The sequence below is a fragment of the Sitodiplosis mosellana genome, unplaced genomic scaffold, assembly GCF_009176505.1.
Source record: "Sitodiplosis mosellana isolate CC-2019 unplaced genomic scaffold, AAFC_SMos_1.0 Smas_scaffold_6226, whole genome shotgun sequence".
Taxonomy (NCBI): Eukaryota; Metazoa; Arthropoda; class Insecta; order Diptera; family Cecidomyiidae; genus Sitodiplosis; species Sitodiplosis mosellana.
This window is the reverse complement of record NW_022601467.1, coordinates 19,031,122-19,054,927: the sequence shown is the minus strand read 5'-3', so window position 1 is coordinate 19,054,927 and position 23,806 is coordinate 19,031,122. Positions and strand designations below refer to the sequence as shown.

The window sequence follows — 23,806 nt, the reverse complement described above, 5'->3', positions numbered from 1 at the left end:
TCTCTCTCTCTCTCTCTCTCTCTCTCTCTCTCTCTCTCTCTCTCTCTCTCTCTCTCTCTCTCTCTCTCTCTCTCTCTCTCTCTCTTTCTCTGCCATTGCAGTGCTGCAACATTGCAATATGGCTTGAGAGACTTTCGGTTGCAGAGGCGCAAAAAATGAATTGCATGTAAAGTTATTTGTAGTACAGCACGAGAGAATGAACAGAATTAAAATGTGACAACCGTATGTAAATGGATATTTCCGAGTCGAAGCCACACATACACACACATACAACCAACTCGGTCCAAATGGAGGGAGTGCAATGGCAACAAAGTCATATACCACGGTACGGTCGATGAAAAGCGAGAAATATGGTGATGCTAGTCGTTGTTCGGTTCGATCAATGCAAACGATAAACGCGCCCGGCTATGGGTCACTCTCGCGAATAATTTTTCTGCTCACGTTTGTTACGATAGCGATTTATTTTTTTCCTGCTTAACTTTTGTTCATTTGTTCGTTTGTTTTGTTTGCTCTATCACTCTTTTGCTCGGCCGCGGTAATTTTCTTTCCCTCTAGCTGGAATTCGTAAGGCAAGCGATCACAATCCGCGTGCGATGCTGCAGCGTAATTCTTCATTTTTCATGTCGAATTAATCGAGATCGTCGCTGCTGGATGGGCCAGCCAGCCAACCGACCGACAGATTCTCAACAACACAGCAGCTCAAGCAAACCAGCGCAGACACAGGAACAAAAATGATAATTTGCCAAATCTATTGTCTGACCATCTAACTATGTGCGTATCACGAGAAAAATTTGTCCGCCAATTTTTTTCTATTAGACTGAATAACAATAAAATGGGAAAGACATAAAAAAAAAATCCCGAGTAAGATACACACAAACACAGCATTATTTGCTCTTCATGACGATTGAGCCGACTGATAAAGGTAAAAAGGAAATAAAATTATAATTAAATGTATGTAAATGTGCGCGCGCCAATCGAACAAACAGTCATCGCCGTTGTCGTTGTCGTTCATGTAGGTTCGAATGCTGCAGCGAGCGAGAAGAAGAAAAAAAACCAACAAAACCCAAATCACAAATCGGTAGGTTTTTGTTGGCGGTGGTGGTGTGGTACAGCATGAGCATAGAGCACACAGCAAGATTGACCTAAGTGAATTGTTGCACACAGACACAGACACAGACACAACCTATCGAGCAGATTCCGAGTGAATGAGAAAAAAAAAATATTGCATGATTTCGAGTGGAAATCACAAAGCAGTCAATAAGATTCCATTGCATTTTTGGTCGTGAGAACAAATTTGAAATGTAAAAATTGTATACATTTAGAAAGAAAAAAATAAATAAAGAGATCGCGCACACTCCCCATCGAATTTCTTTGCGGTTTTCGATGCCTGAAAATCGACCAAAGAGTGTCTCTTTTTTTTCTTGCAATTTTTTTTTTCTCTTTTTGAAGCGGTTAACGTGTTTCGAGATTGTTTCAAACACTTTGGAAATCCGAACAGGAGTGCTTGCAGTAGGTTTCTGTTATTGTGTCTGTCTGATTAGTTGGTGTGTTTTTCGATTCGTGGTTCGTTCGCAAAACATTTGTCAATCAATTAAATCTCTCACATTTGCCATGGCGAACTTGGAATGCACAATAGATCCGTATGCATTCACTAGGTTACCTTCTTTTTTTCTTCTCGCTGCCATGGATTTGGGGCGTTTGGTTCGTTGTAAAGATTTCGCCTTTGATAACACTGTCCCACAAACAAATTGCATTTTCAAGCAAATTTACTTTTTAATTAGAACGGCTACACAACGCTGTTCAATAGCCACAGCTCCGACGATTCTTCACGTCGTTCAGCTCGGCCATTTTAAACTGGCAAATTTATCGATGCTCTTTTTTTTCACTTCATCAACGAGAAGAAACAAAAAAAAATCTTCGTCAAAAAACCCGCTCACTAAATATACTTAAATTGGCGTGGAGTTCATTAAGCAAGCAATTCGTTTAGGCGAAAGGACAAACTCGGCTTCTTTTAATTTGCAACGTGATTTTGCAATTGAATCCATTACAAATGCTCCTTAACGATGGAAAAACTCACCTCTCTCGTCCGAATGAGTAATGAAAACATCAATAATTATTGAGTCTTTTATGTTGTTAATAACAAATAATGGAGCCAAGCAGAAGATTTAGATGAAAAGTAAGTGAAGAGAACCAAGTCAATGAGCATCATGAGCCGGCGATTTGCCACATAATTAATTCGTGAATGTGAGTGAGCGAGTGTGCGTGCATTGAATGGATGAGTAAATGTTTGTAATGCCTCCGGGTAGATCGTAGGCAAACAAAGAAATAACTATGAAATTATCGCCTAATAAGCATTCAATCGACGACGACGAAGACGGCGGCATGTTCTAGAAGAGGGAACAACTACACGAATATTTCGTCTAATCAAGACTTATTATTTTGATTAGCTATTGTTCCGATTTCCGTAGACATCGGAACATTGCTCGTATATTATCATCATTCTGTTTGGCATAGAAAAAGATTGCCGTACGGTTTGTGTGACGTTGCCGATCACTTTTTCAAAATCGATCAGTCAAAATTAAACAACAACAACTCTACAAATGATCAGATATCGAATCGATTTGACATAGCAAACTAAGCACACAAGTTCCTTCATTATGAATATATCTCGAATAATTTCAACGCTTTGTTCACATTTGTTGTTTCTTCCATTTCTTTTTGCTTTCATTTCCGTGCGCGGCAGCTCGGTCCAAGTGATAAACGCATCCGGCCGATTGATAGATACTTTTCTATGGTCGGCAATTTAATATTTTACCATTTTTCGTTAATGTTCTCAATCCAAAAAAACATCAACAACAACAAAAACACGAAATGTTTGAACGCACCACGCTAATTATGGCCGTATTCGTTAAAATAAATCGGTGTGTTGACTGCTTTTATGATTCGATTTTTGTATGTTGGCCGATCTGGCTGTCTGTCGTTATCTCTCCGGCTCGCTGCAGGGCAACTCGCAGAAGTGGCGAAAGTGCAGTAAATTAATTCACTTCTGTTGATATCGCACCGTTTATGGTTTTGCCGTTTGGAAAACGAAATTTATTAAATTTCGAAATTGATGGGGCAACGCTACTTGACAAATATTCTTATTGCATCCGACCAAAAGTTTTGTCATTGCGACGAGACAAATGTTGTCGCATTTTATTGTCCACCACGAAATTCATTCACCGAAATTCAAGTTGATTCATTTTACTACACAGATATATCTGGTGGGTTTGTTTGTTTATTTCGTTCGAGTGATTCGTTTCATTTAAATCATGTCCATTTGTTTTAAATTACAAAAATGGTAAAAGAAACGATACAGATTGAAAAAAAAACCATTTCACGTGATTCAAGTGATTTTCCCCGGAATTTCTCTCTTTTGCGGAGCTACTTGGATTCGTCATCGGCAACGACATACAATTTCATAGTTGATCATGCATATATTCGGTTTGGTTTTGCGTGTAATTTTAATTTGGCCATTTGTGTCTTGTGTGTTTTTTTTCTCTCTCTCTCTCATTTCAAAGGAATTTCAAACTTCATCAACATCCGTCGATTCGTAAAATATTTCGCAAATGAGAGTGCGTTTTGGGTTGCGGAGATTGTTTGAATGCTCTAGCGCGCGCGCGGACTCGCACGAGATTGGAGTGCGGGTTAAACACATTCATTTTCGAAATATTTCGTGAAATTTGGTTTTGTGTCGAAGTGATCTTTGAAATCCAATTAGATGATCTGATAAACCGAGCAAATGCCGGGGAAAATGAAGTGTTGGGAAACGAGAAGAGGAAGAAAAAAAGAACAACGACGAGAAGCGATCCGTAAAAAAAGACGACTGAATCAGAGAGAGAGAGAGAGAGAGAGAGAGAGCGAGAGAGAGAGAGAGATAGAGGAAGAATGGAATGGAAAAAAAGAGTCAAATAAAATAATCATAAATTCTCAATGTTGTTGATAGACTTTAGGTTTTTGTCTCCTTGTTTTGTTTCGTTTAAACTTTTAATTTAATCGTTTTCCTCTGTTTGCCCCTCTTCTGTTCGCTGAATGTGAACACAACACACACACACTACTGGCTCACCGCATAAAAATGAAGTAAAAAAAAACAACACGAGAAACCAGCTCAAAGTGATCTTTTTCTTCCGATCGAAATAAAATTCCTTGTTGTGTGCAGATGATTTGGTTTCAGTTGTTATTTTACCATCGCATTTTGTTACATCGAACATATTCGTTTTTTTTTCTTCGTTCGCCTCTCGTGGCCTTTGGATTCGAAACGATTGTGGGCGGACTTCGAAGCAGCAGCAGCAGCAGCAACAACAACAACACACAGAGAAAAAAAACCTTCGGATTTTTCTTAATTTATTCACATTATTTTAATTAAAGAGTCAAAAACGAACAAAATTAGTCTTAGGAGAATCAAACCTTGGTGAACGACCTGTGCCGCGCGCAAACATTCCGGTCGATGAATCGGTATGTTTTGCCAATCGCGAGCACACAACACCATCTCAAAATCCATTCCATTCATATCAATCACGGTGCTATTGATTTCCGAAGGCAAAATCAGTGTTGTTTTACATGTTTAATTGGGCCAAATGTATGTACAAACGACAGTAAATGGCTTTTTTTACCTCTCAACAAGCGAAATCATAGGTGCGCACACACTCATCTCATGTGACGCACGCCTCAGAAGTAAAACTTTATATACTTGATTGAAACGAACAAATCAGCAAAGATGTTTGGCACCCATATGAAAACGGTATAATAGCCAAAGTTTACGGTTCTAATGAAAATTTACATTTGCTAAAACGAATATCGGCTTAGCGGTTATACGGTGCAAGAAGCAACGAAACAGTAGAAGAAAACGATATATACGGAGACCATCAGTACAAACGTGAAATTAAATGAACAAAAGCGGCTGCATGTTCTAGAGAAATCTACGACTGTGCGACATATCGTATATAATTTTCTCGCCGAATGCTACTTGGAAATGAACATACACACTCACCGCAGATACGTAATGTATCTTTTATATCTACTTGTATCATGCTCATCCATTGCAAATGCTGATTGTTGTTATTTATGCGCTTCTTTTTGCTTGATGAAATCAAATATTGTCAGTTTTTCTTTTCTAACATTGTGCTGCACGGCACCGAATGGGCTGTTGAAAAAGGAGAGAGAGAGAGAGAGAGAGAGAGAGAGAGAAACGCGCCACACATCTATAGACAGACTAGGCAGAATGTGTCCCAAAACGATCTTGAAGCGTCGCTTCGATATGTGCGCTCTCATCGAAGGAAAAACAAGCAAGCGCATGGTTTGCAGTTATTTTGCACGCTAATATGCCATTTCGCATGGTTTATGCTTTGAGATTCACAGATCGTCACATTGGAGCCACTTTGACCCATTACCAAGGGGTCTTCATAAGGATATAACCGTCATATTTGGTTTAGTTACCAATTTGACTCACTCATTTTACCCATTCATTGCAATATCATTCAAATGCACATGCACACGCGCAAATATCGCGTCTTCTTTCTTCGACGTAATTTACAAATTAACTTCTGTGCACTTCATTTTTCAATGGCAACGCAATTTTATATTTCTTCAACCATATTCAACATAATAAAATTAAATTAAATTTGGTTTATGATTGCGAAATACCATTTGAAACGGAAAAAGAATGCAATTTCGAAAAAAAAATAAGAAGAAAAAAATGTTGAATTAGAAAGTTCGTCGGTGGAATTAGAATTGGTTGAAAGTAGAATTAAATTTCGAATGTTTGCATTGAATTGTTTATGTCGAAATCAGTTTTCAATTTTATGGCCAGCGTGTGTATGGTCGTGTATAGATGTGTGTAAATGAATGAATAGTACGCGAGCACATTTTGTCTGTCTACTTTCGACAGTTGCACACATAGTATTTCACTCAAGTGCTGCCATTTAGTTGTGAGTGCCATTGCACATTTATAATAATAATTGGTATCTCTCTCTCTCTTTCGTTTGGCATTCACCGTGCTATGGTCGAGCCCAAAACCGTTCCTTGTGAAATGAATAAATCAAAAATTCAGCTCAGTTTTTGAATTGGCTTTCGTTTGCCATATATTCCTATGTGCTAGGAAATGTTATATATTTCAAATATATTGTGAATTTTGGATTTTACCGCACGCCACACAGTAATCATTAAGGCATTGTAAGGCCACCAAAGTGGGGCCGAAACGAGAAAGAAGAGAGAGAGAGAGAAAAAACCGGTGCAGCACTAAAAGTATGACAAAACCAAAGACCATAACAAAGGACTGTGACAGTCACACCGTTTTCTATTCACAATGATCATAATTTTCCCAAACAAACACAATTCTCGGAGGCTATCGCCCGTAGACAGCATGTCGGGACGCATAGATATTGCATTTGAAATTGAATTGATATGGCCGCAAACGGTCACCGCCACTTTCAATTCAATAACATACAAATAATTAAAATTCTTTCCGCCAATTCCGCGGTGTGCCCTGTGTTTATGTATGTGCAAAAGAAGATTTGCTATCAATACGGGGGCTTTTCTGTGTATCCAATTAGATCACATATTCAATTTGTTGTTTTGATTCATGTGCTCGCGCATTTGGTTAGATACATATTTATGGGGAGTGGGAAAAGTTGCTGGCTTTTGGCACCCATCCAAAACTTGTATTCACGCGCACGCTTGCGCTTTGCGACCGCACTCATGGTCTCTCACTCTGCCGCTCTCCCGCGCGCGCGAGCAAGCTCCGGAATTTAATGCACATAATTTCCCAAAAGGTCACACACAGCGACAAAAGAGAAGAAAAAAAATGGACGAAAATAAAAAAAGAATATCGATTTGCAATTTGAAAATATTTCACGGTGTGTTGTGGTCGTATGCACACCAATTGCACCAATTCACCATCGGATAACTGGATATGGCAAACAAATCTGATATTATTTTTTCATGGAGTGAGTGCTGTGTTGATTGTGCTAGAGACGCGCGCGAGCGCGACTACAACGACAACGACGACGACGACGATGGCCAAGTTTCAATTCGAAAATGTTATAACTATTCAGGAGCGGAGTGCGCAAAAATTATTATTATTATAATAATTGCCGTTGCAGAACAATATACGGTTTCGGTTGTATATAAAAGCTTAGAAGAAGAAGAAGAATGCACTCAGCAAAAATGAAAGAGGAAGAAGCGAACACCCAAAAGAAATAGACGAAGAGGAAAAAAGGTGCTCAATCTTTTTATGCATATCTTCAATCTAACATCGTTTTCACAAAAATGTTGTGTTATTTCGACTGAGCCCGAGATGTGAGAGAGTGTGTACTGTGTAGTCAACGATGAAGCAAACGTTTTTTTTTCACCAGATTTTTCAAGCAGCATTACACGACAACGCCAATACTTCGATTTTTCTCCTCTCTTTTCGCTGCCTGGTGTCCCACTCTCTTCCTCTTTTATTATATCGAATATTGAATTTTGGCGTATTTTATTTTTTTACCTTTTTTTTATCTATTATTCTATTTGTCCATTGTCATTGTATGGTTTACGGCTTAGCAACCGATTGTACTGCTCGATGGCATTGTGCTTTGGAAATCAATATGCGAACTGAACGAATTGCTATGGGAAATTTTTTCGTTCGACATTGTTTCGGGCTTTATCAACCGAATGGGTCGATCGAGAGAGAATAAAAAAAATGCCAACACACGAACCCAAATGTTACCATCCAAAGTGATAAAGATTCATGTTCAATGTTCAAAATCTGTCATTTCCAGTTTGTTTAACGAAATTGATAATCGACCTCCTTTAATCTCTCTCTCTCTCTCTGTCGGTCTCTTTCTGAAATCCTGAGTGGCACCTTATTTAAATTGCCATCAAAAATGATGATTGAATGAACGAGCGAGCAAATGAATAACAATGAACGATCGCAATCGAGTGCATACATTGTAATAAATTTATTACTGCTTGTCATGCGGACCGAGTGATATGTTCCCAAGCAAAAGGCAAGAAAGAAATATCACCGAAACGAAAACGACGACAACGACGATGATGATCGAAAGATGAAATGCACAAACGAGCACTGCTGCTTTCTGCTTGCTGCTGCGAGTGAAAGAGCGAGAGAAAATAGCAAACGTGTGACAACACAACGACCATGTATTTATCATAATCATTCAATTATTATGTTATTATTACAGTTCCCATAAATGATAATTAAACATTTTACTCGATTTGATTAGCGCGAATTACATGCATTATATGTGAGCAAGAAATTAAATGAGCCTGCCACACCAATTTACATATATTTCCTCACCGCTGTTGGTTTTTTTTCTCCTTAATCAATTTCGTCCGTCTCTTTGTTCAATGTTGTTATGCAGCGCACACTGCACACACTTCTTGAGCGATCTGAGCACTCTTTCGCTCTCATTTGTAATTTCCACCTCGTCGTTTCGGATGATGTTTGGATGTTTTGCTGCAAACAATTGTACATGTGCGTTCCGCTTGCATCACTTCCATTTCACATGCACAAAACGTGGAAGAAAAATCAAATGGCAATGTGAAGCATACGCAGAGAATGACAGAGAGAGAGATAGAGAGTGAGTGCGAATTATCGTCATTATAACAATTTCTTCGCACTTGTCTCATTCATCCGTGTGCCAAGTGTGAGTGTGCAGAGTGTGTAGAGTGTGCATTGGACATGAGTGTGACTCGGAGCCACTACTTTCCATGTGCACGCCACATTAAAACTTGCAATGTGTAATTTATTTGATCGGATTTTCAATTTACATAGGGGCTTGGTGTGGTGCGAAATTAAAGTGCAATCACTTCTGGTCGCACATTCAATGTTCTTGTTGTGTGTGCGCGCCTGTGTGACATGTATTTTGGTTTTCACATCACATCATCCATTATATCACGTCGCAACGGTATCTCCTTGCGATTTACGGTCAATCTTGTCCAGGCCGAATTAAGGAGAAAAAAAACATGTTATTATTAATAATAAAAATAATCATAAATTGATAAAAGCCGCAAGAGATTCTGCTCAACACACATACATTCTCGTGCCCCTGCTCGCGTACGCCGCTCACAAGCCGCCCATTTGGATTCATGTTCACTTTGTCATCTTTTAAAGACCCGTTCTCGTCACATTAACTTGATATGCGACTTAACGTACGATGGTGTCGCGAATGAATGGCGCGCACACATTAAATCGGCTATGCATGTATGGTTCCACTCATTAACAATTAACCTTTTGATATTCTTATTTCATTTCTTTTCTCTCCACATACACACACGCTCTCTCTCTCTCCCTCTCTCTATCTCTCCCATATATAGTATTTCTGCTTGTGATCATATTTTTAATAATCGCATTCGAAGCATCGTTATATCGCGCGCGCTTATTATACAAATGTGTAAAATCAGCCAAGTCATCTGTTGATCATTCGATTTGATGTGCATATTAAAGACAAATCAAATCTCGCATCATTTCAGGATTGGTTTTATGTGTTCGTTGGCACATATCTTTCACACGCTTTTGACGACCCAAAGTCTGCACTCTTAGATTCTGGCTCACTTTCTTTCACACATACACCATATGATCACACACACCCGTTGACTGTGTGACAATCGAAAATGATATGACGACGACCGCGACAGCAACACCGACCGCAAGTCGAAACAATTCAATCAGACAATGGAAATATTTGTGTACCATTGTATGTTGAAAAGGCATTTTCTGCTTTTCGGCTCACCAATAATGAGGGATTAATTTACTTTTCACCGTAAATAGATCGTTCGTTAGCAGCGGTCTAGCAACTTAGCAAAACGTTGAGCTGCCATCGGAACGGCTTCGTTTTCAAGACAGTTTTCCAATGTAAACAAGCGCGTTAGGTGTCTTAATCAAGTAGAATAAATGAAAAAAAAAGAATTCCAAGCGATTACGTGTGAATTTAGTGTATTCAATTAGATCGGTTAAAAGAAAAACGGCGAATAACAAACATGGTGTGGACACGGTTTGGTGTACAATTTGTGGAATTCCCAACAGCCACATTGCATTTACTGCCAAGTCAGTTATCGCTCCAACTAACCAAAATACACATCCACACACAATTTAATTAATTCGATTTTAGCGCGGATCATTCTGTTGTTGGCCTGTGTGTGTGTGTGTGTGTGTGTGTATGTGTCGTTTGGAGCATTTTATCCACCTCGTTCGCTTGGGTCAAACTAAATTATTTTCAGTTCAGTTCAAAACATCAACAAAGTTTACACGGGCCGATTGCAAATGAATATTTCGTAACATTGCATTGTGTCGTTGTTGTCGTCATCGTCATCGTCGCTTTCGTCCATTCTAGTGCAGAATCAATGCAGTGGCGGCAGTGTGATGTGTACTGCCTGGACGAAACAAGCGCAACGAAAAGAAACCAACGCCTTTTCACTTCGTAGCTTTCGAACGTCAACATAAATAGCGAATAAAATAACATGTAATTTGTTCGAGTGCATCTACACGAACTATGAATAACGGGCGCGAAAAGGCTTCGGCCAGGAAATGCGGAGTGTCAATAAGTTAACGAATAGACAATTTCGCAAAAAAAGAGGAAAGAAAACAAAACGAGCCAAGAGAGAGAGAGAGAGAGAGAGAGAGAGAGAGAGAGAGAGAGGGAGAGAGGGAGATATGCAGAGAGATGTTAAAAGGTAAATTAAAACACAGAAGCGACAACGCCATCGAAGAAAGCTATTCCGATTTAGATCTGATGCAGTAGATTTACTTACGACACACCACTGCACTCCGAATCAAGAACGGATTTCTTTTTCCCCCCTCAGCCGTCCGAAAAACTGAAACCGTGAACGCCAGCAGATAACAACAGTTGTGGTGTTGCACACACTCGTTCATAGGCGACGGAGCGATGGAAAAATGGTAGGTAACAAAGCGTCGATTATTTGTGAAGGCAAAACTCGATTGAAAAACGCATCCAAAATGCTTATGTAAGAAATTTTCAATCTGAATTCCGCGTTTGGCGAGCTGTTGGCAATTATTATCGATGTTACGCTGCGCATGACATTTTTTCGGTGCTTTTATTTTCCCAACCGAAAGCAAATCACAACGGATTTTATTTCACCTTTTGTCTCTACATAGAATCAACGCTCTTTTGGGCTCACATGAAGTGAGCTCACGGAGTTTTCATTTGTTTTTTTTTCAGTGTTCAGTTCAGTTTCTTCATTTTTCAAACAATATTTTTCTTCTCGAGCCAATGTTACGTCAAGCCAATCTTACGATCGTAATCGTCAAGCATCACAACTAAAGTCGATGTAGTGACAAAGGAATAAAAAAAAACTCGAATGAACGAAGAGAAAACGAGCGATGGACAAAAAGTACGAGGATTACAGCACCTTTTAATTTCAATGCTCATCAAACGATTTCCTATTTATTGGGCTCACAATGATTTGTATTGAATTTATATGATCGGTTTTCGTTCGATTGTGTGCACTTTGTTCCTATTTCCATTTCCTTTATGCTTAAAATTCTGATTTATACATCGACCGCGAGCACCATCATAAAACATAACGAAGAGACGAGCCAGCAAGTTAAAAAGCAACACTTTACTCCGTGCTGAAAACACACACTGGAAACTATGTGAAGGAAGGGAGAAAGAGTAGCGTGCTTGTGAAGTGCGCATTGCACATGAAATATGTGGTGCATAGCGAAACGAAACGTGATTTCCACACACTCATCTCGCCGTGCTCAACAGCGTTTGTGTGGCGTTTTTCCTTGTTCTATGTTTCAGCAGAACATCATTTTTTTCTGCATTGTTGCTGCTTGCTGTTGTTGTTGCGTTCGTTTTTTTTACTCGCTGAACTTCTTTCATTTTAGTTTGTTCTATCGGTTCAATTGGACTCATCCGTGGATGTCTATAAAGTACCATTTCATTACCCGCTTGCAATGTATAATAATTTTTTTATACGGGCACAAGCTCTCCATGAGCCGATCGTTTCTCAAACGTATACACTCAGTGACGAGTAAAACGGTGGAGGAAAAAGGAAAAAAAATTAACGGATGAAGTGAACTCTTGGTCTAGCGACGGCTACAGTAACACATAGAAACTAACAACTAACAAGAAGGCGTCTTGACCGATGCACATTTGCCGAGAGTGCTCGCAACCAAAGAGCAAAGAGAGACACAGAGAAAAAACGGCGCACACACACACACACACCACACGACGAAAATTGCAAATCAAACTGAATTCCTGACAGAAGAATCTTGCACAACGAAATTAGTATCGGCTTATTCTCGAGATAATCGTTGTAATTTTTTTTATATGCGTCGTCCGTTCACTCTCTTTCTCTATTGCGCGAGTACATTATTTTTTCTCTGTACACTTGAGCTTGTGTGTGAGTGTTTGTGCATCAGCAGTTTGGTGCGCTCAGGAAGAAAAAAAATTGTTGAGAGACGGTCTTGAAATCCTTTTTTTTTTCTTTTCTCTTTGTGCCTCTTTGACGCGATCGTTCGTGTGCTGCTCGGTATTTCTTCTTTTTCTCATCGTATCAGGTATCGTTATTAGCCTTGGTTTCTCATTATTATTTTATAGACATACTGAAAATAGTTGCGGCGTTACAACTTTAGCATTCAGCAATTGGAATATTTATATTAAAGCCGTGTGCAGCACGGTGTGCTTGCTGATTGCACCGTGTGTACCCCGGTTTAGCGGATGAGAATCGGCTCCAAAACGAAAGCAAACAGAATCGAGGGAAATTAACTGAGTAGTTGAAGCGTAGTCTAAATTTTCTATTGAATCACTTTGCTGATTTGCGACACAACTTCGTGTTCCTTAATTCTTTAAACGTTCTGGAATATCGAGCAGCGCGCTTCGTGCAGCTTATGGCTAAATCGATGACGACGGCGGCGGCGGCGATGGCGAAAATTTTGCGCCATGAAAAAAAAATGGTTCGTGCTCAATATGTTCGTTTTGGCAATTGCCATTTCAATGCAAGGCCCATGATGATACTGGCGAAAACCGAGAAAAAAAACCGAGAGCACATAGTCAATAGGCTGCACGGAGTCGAGGAGTGACTATGGCGACAACAACGAATGAACGAACGATGGCCATGCAATCCGCCCGTGAGTGCCTTAATAGATTAATAACGACAAAAGACATTATACCATATTAGGATGTATTCATTAAAAGTATTTATTGGGTATCACTATTTATATTGGAAACAACTTTATAGCACTCTGCAGCATACGATCTCTGACTTTTGTGGCAGCATCGGTGTGCAATCGCACTTTTTGAGCTCTCCTTTTGGCCGCGTGTTGTGTTGCTGTTGTTGATCTTTCTCATGTTTGTTTCTTCATTTTCTAATAATGTGTGTATGTGCTGTGCACAAACTAGAATTTACCACGGCAAAGACACATAAAAAAACTACAACAACAACAACAACAGAGATCCATGCTCTAGCATTTCACTGGATGATACCCAATTATTTCGTTATCATGCCTAAGCATTTACAGAAAATGTTTCAATATGAAAACGTAATTTGTACGCAATTTTCATATATGAATGGGATGAAACGGATCGGTTTCGGAACCGAACATCGAACGCCTTGACTCCTCTCTTTTTCTCTTGGTTAACTTGAATGAGAAATCAATTTGAATAGTGAATTACATTTTGGGTCAAATGAAAGAAAAACACATTTACTTTATGAGCAACAAATTGCAATAGTTTAATGGACATGACAGGCCATTTCAATGTAGAGCGTACAAACGAAAAGATCACATTGACGATAACAACACACAACCTGATGCGCAACCGTGGATGCTACACACACACACACACACGCTTTTCGAACATTCGAAATTTAATTGATCTCTTAAACAAACCGAAAGCACACAGACACCATTTGACAGATTTGTCCTCACTATCTTTCTCTTTTTCCCGTCAAAATAAATAGATCGATCGAATACAAACGGATCATTGCATTCAGCTAGAACTTCAAATAAATTACGTGTAAAATATGTGTTTATTGCAAGAACGATCGAGTTCGAGCTAATGGGCTTTCATTTGAACAAATTTATGCTGCTGCTGTTGTTGTCGCTGTGCGCGCACGGTGACAAGATAAAATGTGACCAATTGCACAATTGCATTTCAATTTTCTCAAACACAAAAGCACGAATGCAATCAATAAACATCACTTGGATTTATATTTGTATCATACGTATATTCTAACGCGAAAAATGGCTAGCAACACACTGTGGCAAATTAAACGGCAACATTTGCTTGATTAGATTTGTTAAATTGATAATGAAATCTTAACAGTTTAACCGTTTTTTACGTTTGCAATCGAAGATTTGTGCAATTTAACATTCATCTCTTCTTTTCTATCTCTCGCTACCTCAATCGCTTGATCGCCATTTTTCTTTTCGCGAATTACGGGCGCGATTCGATTAATTTTTTATTGCAATTAAGCACGAGATTGCAATAAAGTAAATTGTTTGGATTGAGAATGTCCGAAGTCGAAAATGTGAATTCGGTTTTGAGCCACACGGAAAAGTCACGTTGCAAAAGAAGAAAAAAAGCAGAATAATTCATTTCAAAATCCGTTATATTTTATTAATCTTCCGATGTTCACGTTCACAATCGCGATATCTTTGTTATCAAATGTGGGAGCAGGCAACAAAAATCGATTTGAACCGAACTGAACGCGAATTTAATCATTTTCTGGGGGAAAGTTGGCTTCATGCGCAGGTTGGCGATGTCTTCGCTCATTTTTTATGCCCATTGACACCAATCTTCATGACACATCATATCGCATTAAAAACGATGCGCCGCACAAATCGACCAAAAATGATTCGAATTGGCATCGGAAATTGCATTACAGCTTACGATCGCTGGCTAGATCAAATATTGATGCATACAAAACGACGATTAGCATTTGAAATGTGAAACGGAGAACGTTTCCCAATGGAGCATAAGCAAAAAAAAACGGTTACATAAATAACGAAAGGAAATGGCTGGTGTAGCAAGTGGTTTGTGTGTTTTAATTGCATTTTATTGAATTGCGCACGGATCTCGCGAAATGATAATGAATGAAAATGCCCAACTAAACGTTCGAATGAATGAACGCAAAGTATACGGCGACAACGTGCAATTGGAATTGACGATAATGAAGAAAAAAAACACGAAATATTTGTACGAAATGTTTTTTCTGTTTTCGGGAAGTTCATTCTCGTAATTACAACGTATGAGCAATTTCTTGCGTTGTGTTGTGCCTATGTCGATTGATGAGTCGTTTTCAAATTTTATTGGATTTGAGTAACATTTTCATTTTGCATTTTTTCTCTGTTCATTCGCCTCCATTCACAACATAAAATTGAGAGAGTCGGTGCAGCGAAGATATGTTGGTTTTTTTTTATTATAATCTTTGCTGTTTTCGTAAAATGACGATTGGTTTTATGCCTCTCGTTGTTGGACGGAGAGAAAGAGAGAGAGCGTAAAAAAGAAAGAAATTATTGAACAAAAAAAAAGGAATAAGCGACACAAAAACGAATAAATATAAATAAATTTATACGATGTGAATGATGTGGTGACCGCATCGATTGACGTAGCGATGTGTTGCTGTTGTTGCCTGTCTTCGATACATTAGCCAATTAAATTTTTTTTATTGATGTGATGCGCGCGAGAATGAAGCACACACACGCAGATCCACATTTTACATTGGTATTTATAAATATATCGAATGAATGAACAGGAGACACACACAAAAAAAAACAAAAGCAAACAGATCAAAACCTTCAGATAAGATGCAAGAAATATTGTGTGTTTCTGTGTGTCTTCGTTCCTTTTTTTATGTCTCTGATGTTAAGGTTTCGGAGAGTTTTTTCTTCTCTTCTCTCCGGTGTGTTGATTTTATTCGTGGCCGATTCGAGTGCATCAACAGAATCGATTCATCGGAATGAAATGCACGGCTGGACGAGAGCATGTTGAGAGAAAACATGCGTCGCATATAAATACGTGCGCAATAATTGTTTATCAGCGGTGGTGGATGAAAAGAGAGAGAGAGAGAGAGAGAGAGAGAGAAAGCGAGAAAAAAACAGCGAGCGACACAGAGTTTTGTCCGAGACAATCAGCCGCAACCGAAATGCAAACTGCATCCCGTGTATTTGTGCGCAATCGAAACCGGCCCTTTCATTTCAATGCGTATGGGTGTGAAATGAGCTCGCGATTCAGTTCCGTTCACTGATCTGCAGCCATTAAATAAATATTCAATTTTATAATTCTATTATAATGTGTCAATATCTAATTTCGTATCCAACTGTGTTATGATGGCTACCATTTCCTTTTTATCCTCATTTTCTTCTTCCTGATGCTGCTGCTGTGCCGTGTGCGGTGCGCACTCTTGTTTCATTGCTCTTTTTGTTTGTCTTCTTTTTACGCGCACACCATTACAATTTCAGATGCAAATCAAATGCTTTCCGATGAAATCGTCACAGAGACTTCATTAGGCCCCTCTTCATTTCTTCACATCGATTTTTCAACCCATGAACTTGATTCATTCTCCAGCGCTCTCGGGCGCACGCCGCCTCTCTTGCTATCGACACATTGCATTTTTATGTTATCTTATCGAAAAATTCATTTTTATTGTTCAATCAGAAGCAATAAATTGTCACAGACAGCGATAAACTAAAAATGAAGAAATTTCGCGGGTCGATGGCGATGAGACACAGTGAAAAGAGCTGAATGAGATACAGAGAAAAAAAAGAAGCATCCAGACCGAAAAAAGTAGTTTTTGAAGCTGTTTAACCTTGTGTATTTGCTTTTATCAAATTTATGTGAAATTTTTGTGTGTAAAATACATGTACCGACAAGTTTATAAGACACGTTTGCTTTCGATATCATAGATCGATGGTATTCAACCAATTTTTTTTTCGGTTTCTGTACAATAAACAAACTGATACATAGAAACCAGAAACGCCTAGTACAAAAACAAAAATCCAAATTTGGAAAAAGACGAAAAAACAACAATTCAAAGATATTCAGAAAAAAAAAATATTTTTCGAACCACTAAACTGATGAGAAGACAACAAGAATGAGTATACACGCGCACACATCGAAGAAGATGAAAAAAATAGAATAAAATGAAACGTTCAAAAATTGTTAATATGCATATTAATGGATGGTGCGGCAGAAGATCACATGAATGAGTATGAGAGCGGTGTATATCTTCATTGTTATGATATGATTGTGTTGATGTCGATATTGCCGCTTCTGCGATCGCAACACAAACCGAAATGTATATTGAGATTTTTTTTTTTTGGCCGACAACTCCCTCTCTCCCACCCAATTTGAATAATATAAACAATGTGTGTATGTGTAGATTGTGGATCGCGTATCTTTTAATTAATTAGAAGCGATATGTCACTACGGAAATGCCAATAAAAAAATGCCGATTTCGATGTGAAGTTAGTGTCGACAGTGCGCATAAAAACCGCACAGTAAAAAAAAGTATTCTAATTCATCCTTCGGTCGGGTCGGTTTTGTGAGTTTGTTTTCCGTTTCAATTCCGTCTGTGATCTTTATATTTTTTTTTTCTCACATATCTCTCTCCCTCTCTGTCTCTGTGTCGCTTTTTCGCTCGCTCGATCTGAACATATTCTGATTCGGTTCGCAGCTCACAATAAAAAAAAAAACAAAGACTAAATGGCGATTCGATCGGTCGTGTAATTTAAAACCAAGAACCATTCACGCATTTCAATGTTTCAATGCGAAAGAATCAAATTTCAATTGGAGTGTCGCGTCTAGAGATCCAATGCTTGGTTCGAAGAGTTGAAAGATAAACGGAAAATTAGTTATGAAATGTGATACAGTTCGATGGTCCATTTTCAGGCATTTATGAATGGGCCTGTGGATGTTGCCGACGTTTTGCCGGCTATCGGACAATCGGAAATACACACATTGCATCAATTGTAACAGGAGAAAAAAAAGACGATTGTCGATGAATGAAATGACGTAATCAATGAACAATGTCATAAATTAACCGCTTATGTGTTTGCATTTCATATTTAATGACCGATGGTCGTATTGAACGCATTTCTCACTGACTCTCTCTCTCTCTCTCTCTCTCTCTCGCACTCGGTCCAACAATTGCAAAAATAGTACGAGTTCAATGTGCACGACAAACTTTGTATTTAGTTTGAATGCTAATTTCTTGACGGTGCTTATAGCGATCGAGAATGTCAGTGTGAGTGACGAGAGATGTATAAAAGCTAGACGAATGAAATGAAATGAATATGAAACTTACCGTCCAACGAAATGTAAATGGCAGCACTAATGAGCCGGATTTGGCCACGAGATCGCTGAGAACAAAACTAGAGCCTCCGATGACACCACTGGTCACATTTCCAAATGAGCAACCATTTAATACGCCTGGTTGCGTTTGCACCGTACTCTGTTGATACTCCTTCAGGCACAGCCGAAATGCCGTTGCACACTGTGGACATCCGGTTGTTTTTGTACTTCGTATACTTAGCGGTGTACCGCAACAATAACCAGATAGTAAATGACTATTTGTATTTGATATTTCTAAGATTTGTAGTTCAAAATTGCCCGACGTTGATACCTGTGAATGGAGAAAAATTGAAAATAGAATTCGATTAGTTCCACCAAATATGTCAACTTGATAAATGTGGTGCAATGAAATGAAAATCGAACGAAAACAATCGTGAAAAAAAGACACATTGAGAGTTCCGAATTTTTGTTTTTCGAATAATTATTCCACAGTCTAATTGGAACAATTCGACGAATCGAAACCAAATTTCGATTTATTCGACATTCAACAGTGGACCGAAAATTATTGTGACAGTTTTAATCGATGTGATCATTTAGTCGAATTATTTATTCGATTCTCGATTGAAAGTCACATTATCTGAATTGATCAAATGAATCAACACAAAAGCGATCGTTTTAATTAGAATTTTATACACACAACAAGAGAAAAAAAAACCTCCTACGTCGACGCAAATGCAATCGAAATTGAGTGGAAAACGCAATCGGAAAGAGAAAAAAAAAATCGATTGTCATCCACGTTATTCACATTTAAAATCCATTCGGAAAAGAATCGGCTATATTCTTGAGACGTGGAAAATGTGAGCGATTACCTGATAATCGTGTGTCGTTCTAATGTTATAGTTTGTTCCACGTTCCAAAACGTTGATACGCACATTGAATCGTTAAATCCCCGAAAATCAAATCATCAACCGAACATAAACGAGCTAGATGAACATCAAATGTTTAGTCTTTAACTATTTACTCGATCGTTTTTTTTTCTTCTTCTTCTTCTTCTACTCATTGGTTCCCTGGGCCCATCTCGTTAAAGTTTTCCAAAATGTTTAACACACGAATAAGTAAACCAATTTAAATAAACACCTAGACACACCATGGCAAACGGATCAACCGACAAAATCGATTTTTGTTTTAATTTCATTTTGAAAAGTGTGTGCGCGTTCCTTCTAAGTATATACCCTGGTTGCTTCACGTAACTAACTTTTTGTTAATGGTTTTATCGAATTGTTTCTTCTTCTCTCTCTCTCTCTCTCTCTCTCTCTCTCTCTCTCTCTCTCTCTTCTGCTTTGTTTTATTGTATGATCGCTTTTCAATTACGCATTGATTGAAATCGATTTTCTCTGTAAAAAAAAATTCCTTACACGAATGAAGAACGAACGATGAAAAAAAATAACTGATCAATCGCATTCGAGGGGATTCAGTCAGGAATCAACGATTAACTAAGAAAAAAAAACACAGACAGGAGTCGAGAAGCTATATTCAAATGTGACAGTGAAAAATGTCTTAAAATGCTCATTGGCCAAGAGAGTTTTCTGTTGTTTTTTTTCGTTGTTGTTCGATGCAGAAGGCATGTAATTCATTGTTACTATTATTTGGTTGTTTCTGTGGAAATTGGAAGGCTCCGTGTATGTTAGACAATGAACCGATTTAAATAAATTAAATGAAGTCGAAATAAATGCGGCAAACCAAGCGATTAAATTGTAAAAGTAGATTGAAAGAGAGAAAAAAAACAACTCCAACAGAAATCATGCCTACGAGCAAGAGACACACCACGGTAACAGGTCGAAACGAACGAAAGATTGATTTAAATTTTCAAATGGTTTGAGTTGTTTTGAATCCTTTAGTGTATGTTAAATGCGTGTATTTAATGTGAAATGTGCGCACGATTTACTCAATTTATTTTCATTTCGATCGTGTGTTCTTTTTTTGTGAAAGAAGCGAAACAAAAAATCGAGAGATTATTATTCAGAAAAAAAGGCGAAATTCTAATTACAAAAGTCGATGAAATAATGACAATAGAACGATCGCTCGTAAAAGTTTCGATGAGAAATATGTGTGTGTGTGTGTGTGTGATCGAGTGCACGCGCGACCACCAAAAAACTCGAGCAATAAAGAGTAACAGCAAAAAAAAACACTTGCATTCATCATATTCGGTAAAGAACACTCAAACGAGAAGAAAAAGGAAGACAAAAACAGTATGGATATTTGGTGAAAAATTCTTCGTTTCGCTTTCATGCTCTATTAACATTCAATGCAACATGGCATGCCACGGATTAGGCCCAATAAATATCATAATCATCGAGGTCATTGTTATCAAGTCACTCATAGATGCGTTGACAATGACCGCACAATTCGAAATGCAATAGACGAACTGTTGGGCCGCTGTTTGAATTGCGTATCAAATCGACCAAATAATACCACATTCATTTGTTTTCTACTCAGAAGAATGACGACAACAACAACAAGTGAGTCTGAACAAACCGAAATAACAAATTTAACGAATAAATTGAAACAACAGGGCCCGAAATAAAACGCGGGGAAAAAATAGAGAAGAACTAAGCGAACAATTACGTTTGATCTGGCATTGGTATTGAGCTGGGCCAGAAAATTGTCTCAGAGATCTTTCGATATGTACATACATCGTACATTGGGTATGTGTGTGGCAAACGCTATTTTATGTAAATTTATTAAACACACCGTAATAAATATGTACCAAACGATTTTCTCGCTGCAATAAATACCCACGAAATGAGGCAAAAACGAACATTTTATTCGTCTCTCTCGTATTGTTGTTGTTATTGTTCTTGTCTTCGTTTTTTTCTCTCCTCTTGCTCCCTTCATTGAAAGCGTTTTGTATTGACAACAAACATTTTCATTTTATTTTATTTCGTGTTGGTTCTTTGTCTTTTCGTTGTTTGATTTTATGTCACATTTTATTTGTTTCATTTTCTCTTGTTGCCGCACGAGATGGTCAGCGCGAAGAGAGTAATTCAAGTGAGAGATGGAGAAAGAGAGAGAGAGTGGTTGTTATTTTTGGCAGTTACTGCTTTCCAACGATTTATTTTTTTGGATGCATGACCCGTTGTCAATAGATGTGACAATAAGTGTTTTAATTAAAGTGCACAAAAATCGTTATCAATCACGAACAGCCCAAGAGACGAAAAAGAAAAAAAGGAAATAATAACCAGAACACAAGGCAATGGTCCAATGTGTTGGCCATTGCGCTTGAGATTTTGGGCTGTGAAATACGATTGAGCCGAACAGCGACAAACAGCGACAGTATCGTTGTAGAAAATCAGTTCACACGCTCGCCCTGCAATTGCCGCCGTGTATCTTTTGACTTGAGCCATGCCAATATATGACGTATACACGTGCAATGTTAGCGCATTTGTAATTGTCGTTTGTGCCAGAGGTGGCTTCTTATTGCCACTGCAGTGTAACCGTTTTGTTGTTACTGCCGTTTTTTTCTTTCTCTCTCTCTCTCTTTCCGTTGGCTCGTTTCATTTTCGTTGTTCTGCTCGCTTTTTAATCATAATTTACGGAAATAATTGCTATTTTAGCAATCTGACGTGAGAGCGTAAGCTCGAGAGTTGCATGTGCCTCTTTTACATGTTTTTTTCTTGCTCTCTCTCTCTCTCTCGCTCTGGTCTGCGCTTCAATTTAAACCATAAATTGGTGTTATACATTTTAATTTTTTTCTCTTCGTTTGGTTACCAATTGGCGTGCGCAATGGCGGTGGCACGACCGCTGCAACAGAAACAATCTTCATCGCGTAAATTCACAGCCATTGAGACTGCGGCTGCCTGAAATTGTATGCTTTGTGATTTTCTTTTAATTTAGCAGCGGCCTGACAATTGATTACCAATACGTACAGCGTAATTATTTATTAGAAAACACTCCCAAATAGCGGTATTTAATGGGTTTTTATCGTTGTGTGATTGTTTCTTGTGTGTACTGTGGTTTTTTTTCCTCTTTTTTTTTCTCGCACACTGCCATTTAAAAGCCAATAAACAGAACAGAGAGGAAAAAAAAACCAACGATTCCAGGCCAATAATCAATTCATAACTGACCGTTTACCGTACACTTTAATTCCGTTCACATTTTGATGGTATGGCTCTTAAAAGCGACAACGTGATGCCGAAATTGAGCGGAACGCCGACAAAAAATCAACGAAAAAAATGGCCCATTTTGCCTGAAAATGTGGAAAATTGCAATTGAATGGAATAGAAACACACATTTCCAATTATAGCGCATTTTGACGGAATAGAACATGAGAAAAACCAGACAAAAAATTTGCCAATTTCATTGGAACAGTTTACATTCAAAATTCATGCGATTATTAGTTGAAAATTGTAATTTGCTTCGCATGTTTTTGGTAAGTTGGCATTTTAGCATCTCCTACGCGAAATCTATGCACATTGTTATGTGGATTGTTTTCCTCTCTTCTAAGCGTTCGCAAATCGGTTGAAACAAAGAGGCGAATTGCCCAATCCAAATAGTGTCTTTGCGATTTAGCCTTTCGTTTGATCGATGTCGTCGTCGCCACCAATTCAATTGTTCACTTCATTTGGCTACATGGCTTCTGATTGATATCGCCCTAATTATGCACGATTGCAATGGTTTTTTGATGAATAGCGATTTGGCTGTGGAAGAATCAGCAAAAAACGTTGTCATTAATTCGATACGGGAGATATTTTTTTTCTCACTCTGTTCATTTGGAAACGTTTTTAATTCAATGTTGAATTTTGAAGAGAAGAAGAAGAAAAAAAATGGCCAAGCAATAGTGTAGGATGATACTGTTTTAGGTTCTCTTTTGAATTGTTCTTCATGTTTAATTCGTTGTCCCATTTCGTCGATGTCGTTGTCAGTTCAACACACAAATTTGTTTTTCGATTGTGTGCGTATTTATTTTTGCCTGCGCGCGAATGAGACCGCGCTTCAAGAGACGACTTTATCGCTCAACAAAATCGGAACGTGTTAAAGAATCCACATGCATGAATGGAATGGTGTAATTTATATGGAAGTTGTTTGATCAATGAAAAACATTAATGTTTTCAAAACATTCGATGCATGCGCAAGTGATTGCCGTTGAAAGGCGGTGTTGTGATAATTAAGCAAATATGGAATTTATCAGGTATTCAAATGTATGAAATGATTTGTTAGCTTGTGGCATATCCATATATTTATGTGTTGCTGTTGCGGTTGTTGTCGTTGTGCGTTTTGTGTGGGCAGCGCATATTTATAAATGCAACCGAAATTTCCGATAGATTAATTTACGAACCACATCGACCAAATAAAATGGAGAGAGAGAGAGAGAGAGAGAAATGCGATGCCAGCAAATAAATCTCCATGGTTCATGTTATCGAGAGTTCGCGGTACATATAACAACATTCGTGTGTTTCGAAGACACATAGAGAGAGAGAGAGAGAGAGAGAGAGAGAGAGAGAGAGAGAGAGAGA

The 23,806-nt window shown here is 38.4% G+C and overlaps 1 protein-coding gene across 1 annotated transcript in view; it reads right to left on the bottom strand.

Moving 5' to 3' along the window:
* LOC129577813 (protein serrate) overlaps positions 1-23,806 on the bottom strand; it is a 119,616-nt gene that overhangs the window by 55,451 nt on the left and 40,359 nt on the right. The window contains exon 2 of the mRNA XM_055465409.1: positions 18,307-18,624. Within this exon, the coding sequence (XP_055321384.1) occupies positions 18,307-18,624 (318 nt within the window). The remainder of the gene's footprint in view (positions 1-18,306; positions 18,625-23,806) is intronic.